The sequence below is a fragment of the Thalassophryne amazonica genome, chromosome 15, assembly GCF_902500255.1.
Source record: "Thalassophryne amazonica chromosome 15, fThaAma1.1, whole genome shotgun sequence".
Taxonomy (NCBI): domain Eukaryota; kingdom Metazoa; phylum Chordata; class Actinopteri; order Batrachoidiformes; family Batrachoididae; genus Thalassophryne; species Thalassophryne amazonica.
Genome location: NC_047117.1, coordinates 69,098,725 through 69,119,560, shown reverse-complemented (window position 1 = coordinate 69,119,560; position 20,836 = coordinate 69,098,725). Strand labels below are relative to the sequence as shown.

The 20,836-nt window shown below is 43.8% G+C and overlaps 1 protein-coding gene across 1 annotated transcript in view; it reads right to left on the bottom strand.

The window, feature by feature from the left end:
* LOC117526620 overlaps positions 1 to 20,836 on the bottom strand; it is a 37,937-nt gene that overhangs the window by 15,023 nt on the left and 2,078 nt on the right. The window contains exons 3-5 of the mRNA XM_034188675.1: positions 20,022 to 20,270; positions 10,505 to 10,622; positions 9,073 to 9,177 (exon numbers count right to left, since the gene is read on the bottom strand). Of these exons, the coding sequence (XP_034044566.1) occupies positions 9,073 to 9,177; positions 10,505 to 10,622; positions 20,022 to 20,270 (472 nt within the window). The remainder of the gene's footprint in view (positions 1 to 9,072; positions 9,178 to 10,504; positions 10,623 to 20,021; positions 20,271 to 20,836) is intronic.

Sequence of the window (20,836 nt, the reverse complement as noted above, 5' to 3'; positions counted from 1 at the left end):
TGAGCAACATACAGCCCCAAATGTCATGAGGTTAAAAAACAAACACACACACACACACACACACACACACACAAAAAAACAAACAAACAGCTGAATTAATGAGTAACATGTCGAAATGTGCATGAGAGGATTCAAATCAAGTTGGAGAAATTCTTCACTGGCTGTAATAAAACAGATTTTAAAAGTGCTATCTATGGATGTTACTTGCAGCAGGAACATGAATGAAGGAATAAAGGTCTTACAGTGTCCTTTTGTGCATTTTATATCTTGAATGACTGCCAGTGTCCTTGATGGACAATATCAGACAAGTGTATCTATGCAGGTCTGAGGCTTTAATGTTCTGGGCCTGAATTCACAAAGCATCCTAAGACTAAAAGCAGCTCTTAGTGACATCATTCTAGGAAAGATTTCAGAATTGTAAGACATTTCTTAGAATTTTGCCTTGGTAAGATAAGTTATTCACAAAGCACCTATAGGTCTTACTAGAGCTCCTAAGGTGATAAACTGTGAAGAGGAGGGAGGAGCTACTGTTAAGAACCCTAAGAGCGTCTTAAACAGACAAGACGGCACAAAGACAGAGAGGAGGGAGAGACATTCTTCGTATGTTGAATGGCAGTGATTCAGTAACACTCTACCGGTTTAACGGTGCAGGGATAATGTTTGTGGTTGACCTCATCAGGAATGAGCTTACTTTTCCCACTCAGAGTAGTAACACAATAACGCCTGAGACAAAGGTCATCACAACATTGTGATACCTGGCTACGGGAAAAATGTAAATTGTATAACATTGGTACAATTATTAATATCAAGGTAAGCGATGTCAGCAGGCATAGCCTAAATGGTAGCCTACAACACTCAACTGTTTGAGAAGAACTTTGCTTGTGTGCTGCAATCTCTGCTCTCACTTTGAATTGCAGCACGTACCAGTGCTTCTCGCACTCATCGCGTGTGCGCACAAGGAGAGGGAACGACTCACTGAATTGTTGGGCAGTGCACTAGCCAAGTCTACTTCTTCCCTTGTGTCAAGATCCTGGGACCCAGTTTCCTTCTTAAAACCTTTTAAGAGGCAAGATTTATTCTCCTCCATGAGCTGTGCCAACAACAGGCACTGCTCTTCTGTCCATTTGGGCTTTCTAGTTCTTTTTCTATCCATGTTGTTCATTTTTTTGGTCATTCTGCCAAATTAAACCACTTTCTTTAAGGATGCCAGCAATCACAGGAGTTGCTGAGAGCTGAGTCTGCATCCACCATTAATACAGTTTTATGCAAAAGTTTGGGCACCCCTGATTTCCATGATTTTCCTTTAAAAATCATTGGTTGTTTGGATCAGCAATTTCGGTTAAATATATCCTATAGCAGACAAACACAGTGATATTTGAGAAGTGAAATGAAGTTTATAGGATTTACAGAAAGTGTGCAATAACTCTTTAACCAAAATTAGGCAGGTGCATAAATGTGGGCACCCCAACAGAAAAAAATAAATCAATATTTAGTAGATCCTCCTTTTGCAGAAATAACAGCCTCCAACGCTTCCTATAGCTTCCAATGAGAGTCTGGATTCTGGCTGAGGGTATTTTGGACCATTCTTCTTTACAAAACATCTCAGGTTTGTTGGTTTTTGAGCATGGACAGTCCACTAAAAATCACACCACAGATTTTCAATAATATTCAGATATGGAGACTGAGATGGCCATTCCAGAACGTTGTACTTGTTCCTCTGCATGAATGCCTTAGTACAACCCCAATTCCAATGAAATTGGGACGATGTGTAAAATGTAAATAAAAACAGAATACAATCATTTGCAAATCCTCTTCAACCTATATTCAATTGAATACACCACAAAGACAAGATATTTGATGTTCAAACTGATAAACTTCATTGTTTTTATGCAAATATTTGCTCATTTTGAAATGGATGCCTGCAACATGTTTCAAAAACGCTGGGACAGTGGTATGTTTACTACTGTGTTACATCACCTTTCCTTCTAACAACACTCAATAAGCATTTGGGAACTGAGGACACTAATTGCTGAAGCTTTATAGGTGGAATTCTTTTGCATTCTTGCTTGACGTATGACTTCAGTTGTTGAACAGTTAGGGTCTCCATTGTTGTATTTTGCGTTTCATAATGTGCCACACATTTTCAAAGGGCGACAGGTCTGGACTGCAGGCAGGCCGGTCTCGTACCCACACTCTTACTTTACAAAGCCACGCTGTTGTAAAACATGCAGAATGTGGCTTGGCATTATGTTGCTGAAATAAGCAGGGACGTCCCTGAAAAAAGATGTTACTTGGATAGCAGCATGTGTTGCTCCAAAACCTGAATGTACCTTTCAGCACTGATGGTGCCATCACACGTGTAAGTTCCCTATGCCATGGGCACTAACACAACTCCATACCATCATAAATGCCGGCTTTTGAACATTACGCTGGTAACAATCTGGATGGTGTTTTTCCTCTTTTGTCTGGAGGACACAACGCCCATGATTTTCAAAAACAATTTGAAAATTGGACTCATCAGACCACACCACACTTTTCCACTTTGCATTTGTCCATTTCAAATGAGCTCGGGCCCAGAGAAGGCAGCGGCATTTCTGGATGTTGTTGATGTATGGCTTTCGCTTTGCATGGTAGAGTTTTAACTTGCATTTGTAGATGTAGCGACAAACTGTGTTAACTGACAATGGTTTTCTGAAGTGTTCCTTACCCACGTGGTAAGGTACTTTGCACAATGATGTTGGTTTTTAATGCAGTGCCGCCTGATGGATCGAAGGTCACGGGCATTCAATGTTGGTTTTCAGCCTTGCCGCTTACATGTAGAAAGTTCTCCAGATTCTCTGAATCTTCTGATTATATTATGGATTGTAGATGATGGAATCCCTAAATTTCTTGGAATTGAAGGTTGAGAAACATTGTTCTTAAACTATTTTTTCACGCATGGTGATCCTCGCCCCATCTTTGCTTGTGAGCCTTTTGGGGATGCTCCTTTTTTACCCAATCATGTCACTCACCTGTTTTCAATTCAGTGTTCTTTGAGTATTCTACTTTCCCAGTCTTTTGTTGCCCCTGTCCCAACTTTTCTGAAATGTGTTGCGGGCATCCATTTCAAAATGAGCAAATATTTGCACAAAAACAATAATGTTTATCAGTTTGAACATTAAATATTTTGTCTTTGTGGTGTATTCAGTTGAAGAAAGGATGAAGAGGATTTTTAAATCATTGTATTCTGTTTTTATTTACATTTTACACAACGTCCCAACTTCATTGGAATTGGGGTTGTAGATTTTGAGCAGTGTTTAGGGTTGTTGTCTTGTTGAAAGATCCAGCCCCTGTGCAACTTCAACTGGAATCCATGTAACCCTCAACTTTAACAAGACTGCCACTACCTGCACTGGCCACACAGCATGATGGAACCACCTCCAAATTTTACTGTTGGTAGCAAGTGTTTATCTTGGAACAGCCCAGTCTCACGTTTTGTTGTTGTTGTTTTTGTCCTCCTGTCATGAAATGAGTCAAATTTCGTGATGGTTTTTTTTTTTAACTCGCTATTACTAACCCTACTCCTACCCCCAACCCTAACCATAACCACCCCTGACAATCCTGCTTCACTTTTAATTTCATGCAGCCATCACAGAATGAATTAAAATGAATTTGTGGTGCCATGACAAAAATGAGGCGCTTTTCATCACAATATCATGAACCAACAGTTTAATGTATATTTCGTGCTGCTGAATCAGGACTTGCCGTGAGACCAGGTTGCTTAAAATGCTGTTCTTTTTCAGCCATGCATACCGCCACTTATTATGTCCAAATAACTCAATTTTAGTTTCATCAGTCCACAGCACCTTATTCGAAAATAAAGCTGGCTTATCTAAATGTGCTTTAGCATACCTCAAGCAACTCTGTTTGTGGTGTGACACAGAAAAGGTTTCCTCTGCATTACAGCATCATACAGCATCTCTTTGTGCAAAGTGCACTGTGTGGTTGAACGATGCACAGAAACACTGCAGCAAAATCATGTTGTAGGTCTTTGGAGCAGGTCTGTGGGTTGATTATGACTGTTCTCATGTCGATCAATCTTTGTTTTCAGGTCATTTGACAGTTGTTTAGAGGCTCCCATGTTGCCACTCATTAGAAGAGAGGCAAAGAGGGAAACATTTGCAAATGGCCACCTTAAATACCCTTTCTCATGATTGGATTCACCTGTGTAATGAATTCAAGGGTCAATGAGTTTAGCAAACCAATTTTGTGTTCCAGTAATTAGTGCTAAATGTATTCAAATCAATAAAATAACAAGGGTGCCAAATTTACGCACTTGCCTAATTTTGTTTAAATAATTATTACACACTTTTTGTAAATACTAGAAACTTAATTTCACTTCTCAAATATCAGTGTGTTCCTCTGCTATATGATATATTTAACTGAAATTTCTGATCCAGACAACCACTGATTTATAAATGAAGATCATGAAAACCAAACTTTTGCATACAACTATAAATACGTTAAGTCCTTAGATTACTAGCATGGAGAATAAACATAACGATAAGCTCATCAACATACAGTAAAACTCACCTAAACTGTCATCATATAAACTGGATACTCGCACTCACCAAACAAAAGCAAAAGTCCCTATGTCTTAGCATGGTTTTCCATGTAATAAACACAGTATATACCAGATTTTGTATAACAGATTTTTGTTCACGTCAGACAAAACGTCTCATCACAATACATTTCCATTAAAAACTCCTTGCATGTACCAGACAAAGCAGTCTGGACGTATCCAGTAACAGAGGTACGAAATGAAGTTCAGCACTGACACTCACCAATTCGAGTAAAGTGGGTACCATATTTCCTTGATTAAATGTCCGGTCATTTATTTATTTCAAACTGTGGTCTGACCCGGCACCTAAAGGAGGCAGGCCTTTATTCAAGGTCAGCAATTATTAACAAAATGCTGCTTGTACTGTAATATGGCGTTAAGCTTCACACATATCCTTGGGTGTGGTGAAACAAAGACAATCACTTTAGATCAGAGCCTTCTGCATGGTTGTGAAACTTCTCTGTAACCCAACACGCACCTGCGAAATGATCGAGACCGCAAAGGCTGTGATTTGTCCCTTTTACGTTTTCACTCCTTCCTCTCCTGTCATATTTTAGGAGTTATTGCGCCCACCAATTACATTTCGAACATAGATCAAATACACTTGGCAGAAAAGTGTGCAAATATGACCAACTTTACAACATGGAGTCAGAAAAAGACACTGAAATGACCCGCAAATTCATGGAGGAAAATTACACGTACCGTAATATTAGTTTGGAGGTTGATTGTATAAAGAAGTGGAACTCATTGAGGGACAATTTCATCAAGAAAAAGTCACTGTTTCTGCGTCAAATTGCAATAAGATGCCTACCAATGCGACAGAGCACTTTAAAAGGGTGACGTGTATGTCGATGTCATTGCATGACCATGGAGTTACAGAGTTGTAGAAGCATAAATCAGCTTTAGGATTTTAAGGTACCACTCCACTGCTGACTTGGAAAAAGAGTGTGACTCAACCAAATGTAATATTTTCAATGCACATAATGCCCGGCACTTATTTAAGGCAGGTGGTAATTTTTTTTATTTCAGACGAAGATCTGACCCGGCCATTAAATGAAGCAGGTTCCTATTTAAGGTCAGGAGTTTAATCGAGGAAATGCATAAGCCTGATTGGTGCTGGGGATTCCCCGTAGATTGTTCTATGCCTCCTGACTGTAACTAATCCATTACATAAACGATAACATATTTTGTTCATTTTATACATATAGTGGATTTCAATTAGAACGGACAAAATTTTCTGGTCCACCTGATTCCATTATATGCAAGTTTTACTGTAATAATTGCCATGTGAATGACGTATGTTCAAACATTTGAAGCTGTGTAACAATTAATTTAATTGTGCGGCGGTTCATCATCATGACATAAAATTATTTTCAGGATTAATATATTATGAGCGAAGTGTCGCGCAGCGGCGCGAAGCTCACTCATGGTACAGGGCGTCCTAAACAGGAAGTGCCAATTTTCAAATCCACAGTAAAACAGGAAATGTTGAAATGTCAAACACTTCCTGGATCAACACTTCCTGGATTGACAGATGAGATCCAAAGGAATCTCGCGGGAATTCAGTGGCAACCTCACACTCAAACAGAAAGTGCCAATTTATCAGTCACAGTGAAACAGGAAATGTTCAAATGTCAAACACTTCCTGGCATGGGTGGCGTTTGAGCGGAGGCCGGGGTTTCACTGGACTCCCCTGAAATCTGATTGGACACAGATGATTGACATGTCATAGCACCACAAGTCTGGTTGAAAGAGCTGCATTTTCAAATCAGTGAGTCGCATTGACTACTAGGTTCCTCCTGTCCAGTAGTTTGTGTTGTGTACCACAAAAAAGTTCTAATCCACCTTAGTAGAAGAAGAAAAATGTTTGCTCCAGATTTGAACTGAACATGTCGTTTGAACTATGGACTTCTAATCACACCAAACTTATACTGGTGAGGAAACGATCGTATTTTATGACAGAAATGAGGTCCAGGTTGTTAAAAGCAGCATTTCACCTTTAATTCAGGTTGACTTATATACACATGTTTAAACTAACAGAGAGCAACTGGTTCTGTTGGCTTATTAGTGCACTAAAACATAACTAAAACAATCCTTCAAATGGTGATACAAGCATCAAATGCTGCACAAATAGAGCTGGAGCTAAATTAATAGAGCAACTTTAACTTTTGACCCCTGTACAAACTGAAACTGACCTCTGACACCATTAATGCTGCTTTTACCTCATAACTCCATAACATTCAGTCACAGATTGTCCAAACTATACCTTTTTGGAATCTTTATGATCAGGCAAATAACGTGGTGTAGTTTTCTATATGATTGGAGCATCTTTTAATTTTGACCCCTGTGTAATTCTTCAGTTGGCCTCTATCTGGCTGCCTATTGAAAACTGAAGTGGCCAATCAGTTTTTTTTGTTGTTTTTTTTTTTAGTTAATGTCTATGGATCATTTGTGCCGAATTTGATGCTTGTATCATCTTTTGCAGGATTCCACTGTAAATATTCTCTTATCTGCTGCACTATATATGAGATGTAAGATGCTCCTCAGTGTTTCTCAATTCCCCTCAAAAGTATTGGAACACTTGGTATTTCACACATTTTAATTTGTTTATTCCATTTCAAATATTTTTTTTTTCTAAAATTATCTACCTTAACTCAAACTGAAAGCAAATCTCTACAACTTCATAGAAATTAATTAAAAAAATAAAATCCAGCTTCCTGATGAAGTGGTGTAGAGGAGGATTTTCTTAAAAAGACCTGAAAGTTCAGGTACAATTTGACAGAAGGTACATTTGAGATGAAAGCCTAGATTTGATGTTTTGGTGAAAGAAACTTTTGTATTTCTTCATAAATGATGTAAATAAAGTCCAAGACATATTGTTCATGTTTTCATCCCCTGATTTGTCTAAAGAAAACTGGCAATAAAACTAATTATTATTTACAGGTTTTATCAAGTTTTAAAGATTTGCTTTCTGTTTGAGTTTAAGGAAGATAATTTTAGAAATTTTAATTCTTTTTTTTTTTTTGTATTTCTAGTATTTAAAATGACAAACAAATTAAAATGTGTGAAATTCCAAGTGTTCCAATACTTTTGGAGGGCAGAGTATCCTAACCTTATGATGAGTGCAAAATGAGTGTGATATTACTGTTTTGTTTAAGAATGTTTTTAATTTTCACTGTTGCTGCAATTTGTGTCAAATCATAGTCATATTGTATATCTTATTGATATGAAAATTCAGTAAGGTATATCTTCTATTATACATTCCAAATCTAAGGTGGAACTCTACTAGTGTTTACTAAGGTACACTGAAATATATTTAAAGAAAAACAAAAAAGAGAGAGATTAGAGCCACGTAGGTGCCTGGTCTTGAGAACCAGGGATAGTAGGTTGAAAAGCTTTTTTATCCCATGGGAACTCTTCCTACCCACCTAAGCTGCTCAAGAATATGGACAGCATGTATATAATTGACATTTATACAACAATTTCTATGACAATATTGAAATACGAAAATTTGGCCATATTGTACAGCCTTACTGCCCCCCCCCCCCCCCCCCCCCCATAAGCTGAAAGGTTTTAGTCATGCTCATGTTCCCAAGAACCGTTTTACTGATAAAAGTCTGAAGGACTTAAAGGACATGGTTAGGTGGCGAGGAGCTTTTCCAGGCATGTAAGAAGCAAATAAAGAAAAATGCTTAAAAAGGTTTTTGCTGAAAGGTTTTTGCCATGCTAATGCTCCCCTGAAGCATTTACTCAAAATAAAGTCTGAAGGACCTAAATGACATGGTGAGATGCTGACGAGCTTCGCTCATTCATGTCTGCAACATATGTATATTTCTTAATACAGTTCAGGTTATATGATCGGTTGATTTTACTGCCCATCCATAACTAGTAGCGTGTAAAATCTTTTTTTCTCTTTTCCTTTTTGTGACAACCAATCACAGCTTTTAGAAGACTGCATCATACCCAGCAATGGGGTGGACCACATCTCCTCACAAAGAGTTCAGAGTTGTTCTCAGAAACTTCCTGGATCACTCTTATGCCAAGATTCATTGCTAGGAATCTTTAGGCTAAGTTTGGAGCTCTTTGGCCATAAACCAACACAGGTGCCTCAGTGTTGAGGATTTAGGCTACACATCGCTATAGCAGATAAATAATAACTTTGGGGAGGCGGGGATGGGTCTGCCTGGGTAGGTGCTCCCAGAGACCCAAGGCAGTTCCAGATGTGGTGACGTTGCACCAGAGCATGATCCCAGACCTGACCTGATGCAGGTATGTTGCCCTGATGAAATCCATGCGAACCACATTAAAATATCATTTAATCATGATTGTTTCCACAGGTTTTACACGTTTGCCCAAAATTGGAGGATATTGTAAAATCATGTGTTCCATCTACATTTGTGCATTTCTCATTCTTATTCAGATTTGTGTACATACAGCTCATATGCGCACGTCATTTTTAACAGCGAACCTACAGTTGAGCATCTCGACTGCCTGGAGGAAGCATGCCGTCTCTGCAGTCACCTCCCGTTGTTGCCTCTGGATCAGCACAGCCTTCTTCACATGGCAGGGCTGGATTTCTGCACACAACACAAAAACCTCATCATCAGATATTGTTGCCAACACAGCTTTTCTACAAATGAACTGGTGCACTGGGCCAGGTAGTAAAATAAATATAAAGGAGGATCATATTACTGACGAAACCCCTTTCCATTTTTGGGAACACTGATATTGTACCAAAACTGTGCATTGCCCCATTTAATCATCTATGTAGAAATGTTAGCTGCAGCTTTTTCACAAGCAAACGTGTACCATTATTGCTAATCTCACTCACCTTGTCACACATTTAGACTTGGTCAGTGGACCTTTGCCTCAGTATGTGATGATTTCGGTAGTCCCTTGACACAATTACAATAACATGATTTTGGAGGGCATTATGGTTAGTTCATGGAAAACCATCTATTGTTAGCAGGCCACCATTTTATTAGCGGCCGTTGGATTAAAATTGCTACACAAGCCCATACAAACCATGTCCACTATCACTCAAACAAATCACATCCAGCAATGCAACATAGAGAATGACAATCAGATGGATTATACAGATCACTGCATTTCTGTTTAGCATTTTTCCTCATATTTCTTCTTAAGAGTTGGTGAGAAATAAAGACTTCAATCTAAAAATCCAATTTTTGTACCTAAATGGTGACTTACAAGACACCTTACTGAGACGTTAGCAGGCTAACTAGCAATACAGGAGTGCCGCGACACTCTAAACAAATCAAACTGTGGTTTCACCAAGCAGTTGGGATGCTGCTGAAGAGGGTGTAGCCACGTTGTATATTATGCTAGATTTGTGTGACAATACCACAGTGTTGTATAAACCACTCCACTCCAGTGCGTATCAACGTAGTGGGCAGATAATGTCATTATCAGCTGTCAGAGTACAGACATCCACGCAAAGTAATGCTAACCACCTTAGTTAGTGATCATAATATACAGAAGTATCTGTGTGACTTCCGTGTCATCGGGCAACATTTATCCATGTTTGGGTTATGGTCATGGTTAAGTTAGGCATTAAGCTTAGGGAGGTCAAAACAGCAGTTTTATAGCAAAACCTTTGAGTGAGAACATTTTGATACATTCACTCCTCAAAGCTCCACATGCAACTAGGGTGACCAGATGTCCCACTTTGTGCCCCAAATTGAGATGGTTTGGCGTTGTCATTGACAGTCAAGCTTCAGTTTTAGTTGTGTTGCATTTCAAAACTGAAACCTGACTGTCAATAACAACGCCAAACCATTTGGGGCACAAAATAGAACATCTGGTCACCCTACCTCTGACTGTTGGCACAAGCTTTGGATTTTACAAAAAACGTGTTCATGTAACCTCTGTGTAGTCATGGCTTACCTCTTCGTTTGGTTGTGGCATTTAAGAATATAAATGAGGATAATGGTCTCCAAAATGAGGAAGACTGTAGCGGAAATTGCTCCAATTTTCCAAGCTAGCAGCTTCACACCAGCTGTCCCTAAATAGGTGTAAGAAATGGAGAGAGTGGACAAAATGGAGCACCAAAGAAGAACAGTGTAGAAGATAAATGCATCTATCATAAGAATCCTTCCTTTTGTAATACAAGCACCAAAATTGGCACAATGGTAATTGGTCTACTTTTTGCAATAAATAAATAAATAAATAAATAAATAAATAATAATAATAATAAAATAAATAAATAACCAAAACAACAACAACAACAACACACACACACACACACATTAGCCACTTCAATTTTTAAGATGGCAGGTATTTTTATGCCCCGCGTGGTACTTGCGCCGTGAGGTGGGGCATATAGCATCCAGGTTGTCCGTCTGTCCGTCCATCCGTCTGTCTGTCTGGCCACAATTCGTTCGCAGCAATGTACCTCAGCACCTATTGCTCGCAGAAACGTCATACTTGGTGGGTACATGCCTTGGAGGAGTACTTCACATGGGTTTGAAGGCCAGTGACCTTGACCTACTTTTCAAGGTCACCAATGGTCACACTCATCAAATCCTTCGCCGCAACATAGCTCGGCACCTATTGCTCGCAGAAACTTCATATTTGGTGGGTACATGCCTTGGAGGAGTAATTCACATGGGTTCAAAGGCCAGTGACCTTGACCTACTTTTCATGGTCACCAATGGTCACACTTGTCAAATCCTTCGCCGCAACATAGCTCGGCACCTATTGCTCGCAGAAACGTCATACTTGGTGGGTACATGCCTTGGAGGAGTAATTCACATGGGTTCAAGGCTGGTGACCGTGACCGACTTTTTATGGTCACTGTTTGTCACATCCTCTAAATAAATATTATGCCAATCTCCAATTTTTTCAATGTATATCCCAGTTTACATCAAACACATAAGGCTTCAACCAAATACCCACCCCATACAAGTACATATTACTGCACTTTGCATGGAAAATAATACTGCGCATGGGGCATTTTGTGACGAATGTCTCTAGTTTCAAGATGGTGCTCAGAAATGTGTATTTTCATCGTATATTTGAACAATCTTGGTTTACTTAAATGTTGTATCTGATAAATATTGTAGTGTGGACTAGGGGGCATTTGATATTAACTTCAGGCAATATTTTCATGGTTTTTAGATGGATTTTACAATTGTGTGAATGTGTGTATATATGCTGCTGTAGGAACACGCGATTAGTGTTTGAGGTGTAAGGGCTTAGTAGTAGAGGTAGTATTTTTGCTTTAAAAGTCAGCCATGCCCTTTGATGAAAAGTAATCATCACTGCCAACAGTTGACCAAATATGGATACAAGAAGCTTTGCAGAGGAAAATGCAAGAGCTACAACTTTGGGCTGAGCCACACAGCACTACATAGCAGCAAATGTGAAATATACACTTCATGTACCACACTGTAATGTAATTTGTGCTTACATTAGATAAGGCAATTAAATTTCTAATCATTGTAACCATGTTTTGTATAAATTTGTGAGTTTCTGTCCATGTACAACAGCATAAAATAGGTTCACCACACAAATATTACTTTTAAAAAAGAAGATGACTCAAATGATATCTTAAAATGTTACATTTATGCTGAGCAGCATCACATTTAAAGATTTAGTTGTTATGTGGGCCGCTGAAGAGGAGGTACTGCTGGCCCACCACCACCAGAGGGCGCCCTGCTTGGAGTGCGGGCTCCAAGCACGAGAGGGCGCCGGACCCTGAAGAAGTGACAGCTGTCATTCTTCCCCTGCACCAGCTGTCACTCGTTCATCATCATCACCACCAACTTAAAAGCCGGATCGTGACTCCACCTCCTCGCCGAGAAATCGACTACCGTAAGGTAATTTCTCTGCTGACTAATACGTTGAGTAATAACCTGAACTTTTATTGCAGCGGTATCCTGTGGTGTTCGCCCTTATCCGGGAAGTGGCGTGGAGCGTGACGACGACAACCGCGCTACAGATAAGTGGTCACACCAGGAGCTGCACGAGTGTGTGATTCGGAGGTGGAGGTTCTCCTCCTAACTGTGTACAGACTATAGACCACTGAGTGTAAGGAGTTACACTCATTCATCTTTTCTCTGCTTTCTGCCAGCAGTACCAGGGTCGACAGCCGAAGACAGAGGTCACCTGGGGATTCGGGACTTGGCGGCTCCGGTGTTCTTCAGACCGTTGGTGGTGGAGGCCGTGTGGAGCGCGGTCTCTCTCTCGTCGGGGTCTTCTATCTTCGAGCCTGCCCACACATCACCTGGTGTTAATTGACTTTGCAATTTCTGTACATTTAGTTGTGTATTGTCACAACAGTAAATTGTTACCTTTTGGTTTACTCATTGTCCGTTCATTTGCGCCCCCTGTTGTGGGTCCGTGCTACGACACCTTCCCAACATTAGTACCATAATCGTCTACATTTGCTAATGTATTTTATTTGTGAATGGACCATGCAAGTTCATGTACATCACCAAACAATGAAATAAACAAACCAGATTATAGTCAGTGGGGTCATTTCCATCTACTGTTCCTAGTAGATGTTCCACAGCATGTTTGTTTTTTTTTTATTGTGGGAGTAAACTGGAGCGTCCAGAGGAAACCCACAGAGACACGGGGAGAACATACAAACTCTGCACAGAAAGGGCAGGAAGCGAACCCACAACCTTCTTGCTGTGAGGCATCAGTGCTAACGACTAAGCCACTGTGAAAATAGGCCACTAAGAAAACATTTATGTGGCTAATGGCTTTTTTGAAGAAAAGGACCTATCAGAAGTATTTGAACCATATTTGGTGCTTGTATCATCAACTGAACGATTCTTACACTTATGTGCTGCACAAACAGTGCAAAATTGAATTAGGTTTTGAATACTAAACTTGCAAAACCATGCACTCTATTGTGCTGCAATTGAATTATGGAAGTAAATCTGTGCCATCGGAGTTTGATATTTCATTTTTAAGGTTGAATTTTTTTTTTGCATCAAAATAGAGTGGGAAGCTGAATTCTAAGGTTGAATTTGTTTAGCCTCAAAAACGTCAACCTAAACAAAATTCAATGTAAAAAAAAAAAAAATTCAACCTCTAAAATTCAACTTAAAAAAAAAATTCAACCTCAAAAGTAGAAAAGCAGGGAGAAGTAATTGATCCCTGTCTCAATCATCCAACATTCAGCAATGTATCACGTCTTCTTCTTTCGATTTGGTCTCGGGGTCACATGACCAATGGAGCAAAACGTGATTGGTGGTGTGAAAGTGTGGTGACACGGACCCACAACAGGGGGCGTAAATGAACGGACAATGGAGGAAGTCAAATATGAACACTTTACTGTTGTGAATAGCACAACTCAACACAGCAGATTACAGAATATGTACAAAAATCAATTAACAAAGGTGTCGTGTGGGCAGGCTCGAGGATAGAAGACGTCTGTCCTGAGAAGAACCGGAACCACACGATTTTCTCCGCCACCGAACCTGGAAAACACTGGAGCCGCCAAGTTCCGAGTCCCCAGGTGGCCACCGTCTCCGCGTGTCGGATCTGGTACTGCTGGCGAGGAGCAGAAACAATCAGATGTGGTGTATGAACACCCAGTAACACTTATGGTGGAAATTCCACCTCCACCTCCGCAAATATGAACACACTCTTTTACAGAACCTGAACAGTCACTTGTCTCACTGATCGTGAAGGGTGCGATCCGTCACCCTGCCATTACCGACCAGCTCAGCCTCCCGCTGACACAAACGACTGAAACCTCCTGTACAAAGATCAGAAACACACAGTGCAGTACGGCACAGATTAAGGCTGAGGATGATATCTCAGCAACGAGGTGGAGATGACGTCCGGTCTTTATGGAGTGAGTTGATGAGGTGTAGATGGGTGACAGCTGTCAAGAGATAATGAGTGACAGCTGTCACCCCTGGCTGTGTCCCCGGCAGCGCCCTCTCGTGCCTGAAGCCCGCACTTCAGGCAGGGCGCCCTCTGGTGGTGGGCCAGCAGTACCTCCTCTTCTGGCGGCCCACACAACGGGACCCCCCCTCAACAGGCGCTTCCTGGCGCCCGACCAGGTTTATCCGGGTGTCGGCGGTAGAAATCGGCCAGGAGGGCTGGGTCCAGGATGAAGCTCCTCTTTACCCAGGAGCATTCTTCGGGTCAGTACCCCTCCCAGTCCACCAAATACTGGAACCCCCGGCCCATCTGACGGATGTCCAGGAGCCGGTGCACTGTCCAAGCCGGCTCCCCGTCGATGATCCGGGCAGGAGGCGGTGCCGGTCCGGGAGCACAGAGGGGTGAGGTGTAGTGTGGTTTGATTCTTGACACATGAAAAACCGGGTGGATCCGCAGTGAAGCTCCGACTCCCAGCTTCACTGCGGATCCACCCGGCAGGACTGAGGATTTTGAGGATTTCGTATGGTCCGATGTACCTGTCCTTGAGCTTCGGAGAGTCCACCTGGAGGGGGATGTCCTTTGTGGATAGCGACACCTCCTGCCCGGGCTGGTAAGCAGGGGCCGGGGACCGCCGGCGGTCTGCATGGGTCTTCACCCTCGTCCGGGCCTTTAACAAGGCAGAACGGGCAGAGCGCCACACCCGACGGCACTTCCGCAGGTGGGCCTGGACCGAGGGCACACCGACCTCTCCCTCCACCACGGGAAACAATGGGGGCTGATTCCCCAAACACACCTCAAATGGGGAGAGGCCGGTGGCAGAGGACACCTGGCTGTTATGCGCATACTCGATCCAGGCCAGATGTTCACTCCAGGCCATCGGGTGTGCGGACGTCACACAGCGCAAGGCCTGCTCCAATTCCTGATTGGCCCGTTCTGCCTGTCCATTGGTCTGTGGGTGATACCCGGACGAGAGGCTCACAGTGGCCCCCAGTTCCTGACAGAAGCTCCTCCAGACGTGTGAGGAAAACTGGGGACCACGATCAGAGACAATATCGGTAGGTATCTCATGCAGACGGACGACGTGGTGGACCAGGAGGTCTGCAGTCTCCTGGGCCGTGGGGAGCTTCGGGACGGCCACGAAGTGGGCCACCTTGGAAAATCGGTCCACTATCGTGAGGATGGTGGTGTTGCCCTGGGACGGCGGGAGGCCCGTGACGAAATCCAGGCTGATTGTGGGACCAGGGGCGTGAGGCACAGGGAGCGGCTGGAGAAGTCCTTGTGCCTTTTGGTGGTCTGCCTTGCCCCTGGCACAGGTGGTGCAGGCCTGGATGTATTCCCGGATGTCAGCCTCCAGGGACGCCCACCAGAAGCGCTGCCAGACCACTGCCACGGTCCTTCGCACCCCCGGATGACAAGAGAGCTTGGAACCGTGACAGAAATCCAGGACTGCAGCTCTTGCCTCTGGTGGGACGTAGAGTCTGTTCTTCGGCCCTGTTCCGGGGTCCGGGCTCCGTGCCAGGGCCTCCCGGACGGTCCTTCTCCACGTCCCAGTGAGGGGGCCACTATAGTGGACTCCGGAAGAATGGGCTCCGGTGGATCCGACAGCTCAGTCTTGACTTCATCTTCGTGCACCCGGGACAAGGCATCCGATCTCTGGTTCTTGGTCCCGGGGCGGTAGGTGATCCGGAAGTCAAAACGCCCGAAGAACAGTGACCAGCGGGCTTGCCTGGGGTTCAGCCGCTTGGCGGTCCTGATATACTCCAGGTTCCGATGGTCAGCGAAAACCGTGAATGGCACAGACGCTCCCTCTAACAGGTGTCTCCACTCCTCAAGCGCCTCTTTCACCGCAAGGAGTTCTCGATTGCCGATGTCATAGTTCCGTTCAGCCGGGGTCAACCTGCGAGAAAAGTAGGCACACGGGTGAAGGACCTTATCGGTTTCTCCGCTCTGGGATAGCACGGCTCCTATCCCTGAGTCAGAGGCGTCCACTTCAACCACAAACTGGCGGCTAAGGTCGGGCTGCACCAGCACTAGTACAGTCAAGAACCGTCATTTCAACTCCTTGAATACTGCTTCGCACCGATCCGACCAGGTGAAGGGGACTTTAGGAGAGGTCAGGGCTGTCATGGGGCTAACTACCTGGCTATAGCCCTTTATGAACCTCCTGTAGAAATATGCAAAACCGAGGAACTGTTGCAGTTTCCTACGGCTTGTAGGTTGGGGCCAATCTCTCACCGCCGCAACCTTGGCCGGATCAGGGACGACGGAGTTAGAGGAGATGATAAACCCCAGGAAAGGACAAGAATGCAGTGAAACTCAACACTTCCTCGCCCTTCACAAACAGCCGGTTCTCCAACAACCGCTGCAGGACCTGACGTACATGCTGGACATGAGTCTCATGGTCCGGAGAAAAGATGAGAATATCGTCCAGATATACGAAGATGAATCGGTGCAGGAAGTCCCGCAAGACATCGTTTACCAAAGCTTGGAACGTTGCGGGGGCGTTGGTGAGGCCGAACGGCATGACCAGGTACTCAAAGTGACCTAAAGGGGTGTTAAATGCCGTCTTTCATTCGTCTCCCTTCCGGACCCGAACCAGGTGATACGCATTCCGAAGATCCAATTTTGTGAAGATTTTGGCTCCATGCAGGGGGGTGAACACGGAATCCAACAAGGGCAACGGGTATCGATTGCGAACCGTAATCTCATTCAGCCCCCTGTAATCAATGCATGGACGGAGTCCGCCATCTTTCTTGCCCACAAAAAAGAAACCTGCACCCATCGGGGAGGTGGAATTTCGGATCAACCCGGCAGCTAATGAGTCCCGGATGTAGGTCTCCATTGATTCGCGCTCAGGTCATGAGAGGTTGTACAGCCTGCTGGACGGGAACTCCACACCTGGTATCAAATCAATGGCACAATCGTACGGACGGTGCGGGGGAAGGGTGAGTGCCAGATCCTTGCGGAAGACGTCAGCAAGATCGTGGTACTCAACCGGCACTGCTGTCAGATTGGGAGGGACTTTGATCTCCTCCTTAGCCTGTAAACCGGGAGGAACCGAGGATCCTAAACACACCCGATGGCAGGTTTCGCTCCACTGAACCACCACCCCAGACGGCCAGTCAATCTGGGGATTGTGTTTCAACATCCATGGGAAGCCCAAAATCACGCGGGAGGTAGAAGGAGTCACAAAAAACTCAATCTCCTCCCGGTGATTTCCAGACACCACCAGAGTCACTGGATGTGTCTTATGCGTGATTAAAGGGAGAAGGGTGCCATCTAGTGCCCGCACCTGCAATGGCGAATGGAGCACCACCAGAGGGAGCCCTGCTTCCCTAGCCCATCTGCTATCCAGCAGATTCCCTTCTGACCCCGTGTCCACCAGTGCTGGGGCTTGAAGGGTTAAATCCCCACTCAGGATTGTAACTGGGAGTTGTGTGGCAATACGTGTGTGTCCCACGTGCATGTTATGACCCCCCTTTAGTCCAGTCTCTAAAGGCGAGTGTTGTCGATTTGGCCGTTTGGGGCAGTTTTTCTGTATATGCTCCTTTGAGCTGCAGAAAAAACACTCCCTGTGGACCAGCCTCCTCATTCTGTCATCTGATCTTATCTTGGCCCTGCGCGTTTCCCTAGCAATGTCTGCAGGGGGTGCTGTTGCCCCACGGAGTGCTGCGGCTGTGGAGCGTGGGGAGGGCAGAACCTTTTCAGACCCAGAAGGGAGAGGGACGGCGCGTGCCCGGCCACATCCTTCGTCTCGCTCCCGACGGCGTTCCTCTAACCGACTGTCTAGCCGTATAACGAGATCGATAAGCCCATCTAAATCCCGCGGCTCATCCTTAGCCACCAGGTGCTCCTTCAGGACCGACGACAGTCCGTTTATGAAGGCGGCGCGGAGCGCAGCGTCATTCCAGCTGGATCTCGCAGCCGCGATGCGGACGTCGACTGCATAAGCGGCTGCGCTCCGGCGCCCCTGTCTCATTGACAGCAGCACTGTCGAAGCGGTCTCTCCTCTATTAGGGTGATCAAACACTGTTTTGAACTCCCACATAAACCCAGCGTACGTGAGAAGGAGCCGTGAATTTTGCTCCCAAAGCGCCGTAGCCCAAGCGCGTGCCTCTCCTCGAAGCAGGTTAATCACATAAGCAAACTTTACTAGCATCAGACGCGTACATCACAGGACGTTGTGTAAAGACGAGTGAACACTGCATAAGAAAGTCCGCGCACGTCTCCACACAACCCCCGTACGGCTCTGGGGGGCTTATGTATGCTTCAGGGGATGGTGGGAGGGGTCGTTGAACGACCAGTGGAACGTCGATATCCTGCACAGGGTCGGCAGGAGGAGAAGCTGCAGCAGCACCCTGAGCGCGCGCTTTCACCTGTGCGGTGAGAGCCTCCATCCTGTGGTTAAGGATGACGTTTTGCTCGGTCATCTGATCCAACCGAGCAGTAAAGCCAATCACGCCTCCTGCAGACGCCTGCAGACTGAAACCTCCTGTACAAAGATCAGAAACACACAGTGCAGTATGGCACAGATTAAGGCTGAGAATGTTACCTCCTTAGGTAGATGATATCTCGGCAACGAGGTGGAGATGACGTCCGGTCTTTATGGAGTGAATTGATGAGGTGTAGATGGGTGACAGCTGTCAAGAGATAATGAGTGACAGCTGTCACCCCCGGCTGTGTCCGTGGCGGCAGCGCCCTCTCGTGCCTGAAGCCCGCACTTCAGGCAGGGCGCCCTCTCGTGGTGGGCCAGCAGTACCTCCTCTTCTGGCGGCACACAACAATTGGCTGAACATTGAACGATTGAGAGAGCTTTTGATTGCTTCTCCCTGCTTTTCTATTTTTTGAGGTTGAATTTTTTGAGGCTGAGTATTTTGATGCTAAACAAATTCAACCTTGGAAATTCAACTTCAAACTCTTATTTTGATGCTAAAAAAAACAAAATCAACTTTAAAAATTCAAAATTAAACTCTGATGGCACAGATTTATTTCCATATGGAGTCATTTTATTTCAAGATTAAAATTTGAGAGAGAGAGAAAAAAAATTGAACTTTTACCACTTATTTTCCTATGTCATCATAGAACAGTTAAAAAAAGAGAGAGAGGCAACTGTAGACCTTACTGCAGGACATTGACTTTGGAAACCACAATTTTCCACAAATTTAGTCAAGAAACTTTCAATGTGCTTAGTAAAATACTTCAGTGTGTCTGATTGTAGCCGCCCTGTTGATGCGAGTCACCTGTTCAATTCTGGACCACTGATTATTAAAATGAACCACGGACAATGCCATCTGGATATTTTCCTGGCAGAATCATCAGCAAGATGGCTTCTCCTCTTTCCAAATTTTATGATGCAAAATGTCCCACTGTCCAAATCACACTACAGGAGTGTCACCGTGACACACTACTTGCATCTTAATGTTATTTTTTAAACTGTCATTATTTTCTATTGACTGAAAAGACACACTTTGATAGATAATCAAGAAGAGACTAAGTAACCTGATCAACCCCAAAAACTGTGGCCCAAAGACGTTTTATCATGCCTGACTTATTTTACCTGTGGTTGCTGCTGTAGGTTCCACCATCTTGTTTGCTTGCCCTCTTTTCTTCCCTTCAGCTTTAGGGGGTATCACTACAACATCCCTCACCAAATTATCAAGTGTAGGTTGAGGCACAACAGGGACATGGGCGAAGTTATGGGTGGAGGTGATGATCTCATTAGCATGGTTGGATTTCTGGAGTGAGTTTGAGGTTGGAACTCTTCTCTCAGGGTTCTGATCTCCAGGCTCTGGGGCAAAGATCAGGTCTGGAAGAGGGTTTGAGTGTAAGACACATGAAAATTAAATTGAGGGCTTCTCAAGTTGTCTCAGCAAAAATTGTGCTTCAGTTAAGACTAGTAACTAGTAGTTTTGCTCTGTACACTGATCTGAATGAGGATGAGTCCGACTGAACACTCTCCTGCACTATTGTGGGACAGCCTCAACTGCAGTGGAGGAAGTTAAGTCGGCCAAGGTAACGCTAACTGTATAATCTGTCATTTAAAAAAAAAGATTATTTACATTTGGGGAGGTAAATGTGCACGCTTTTAGCTCCACATTGAAGCTTTCCAAGCACTTCCCATGATGTTTTCATCAGTTGATTCAGTTCTTTTCCCTCATACCATTTAGCCTATTAACTTCTGCTTGCTTATGCATTTGTTATAACCAATATGCTGATTAATTTATTTTTTTGTGCTGAGTGATGAAATAAAAAATTTAAAAAAAATCTAAAGAGAGCGTAGGTTAATTTTTTCATCTCTTCATGACACATTTGACAGGTGCAACTAATACTCCAGTGCAACCTGTCATCCAGAAACTATGGTACACAATTATG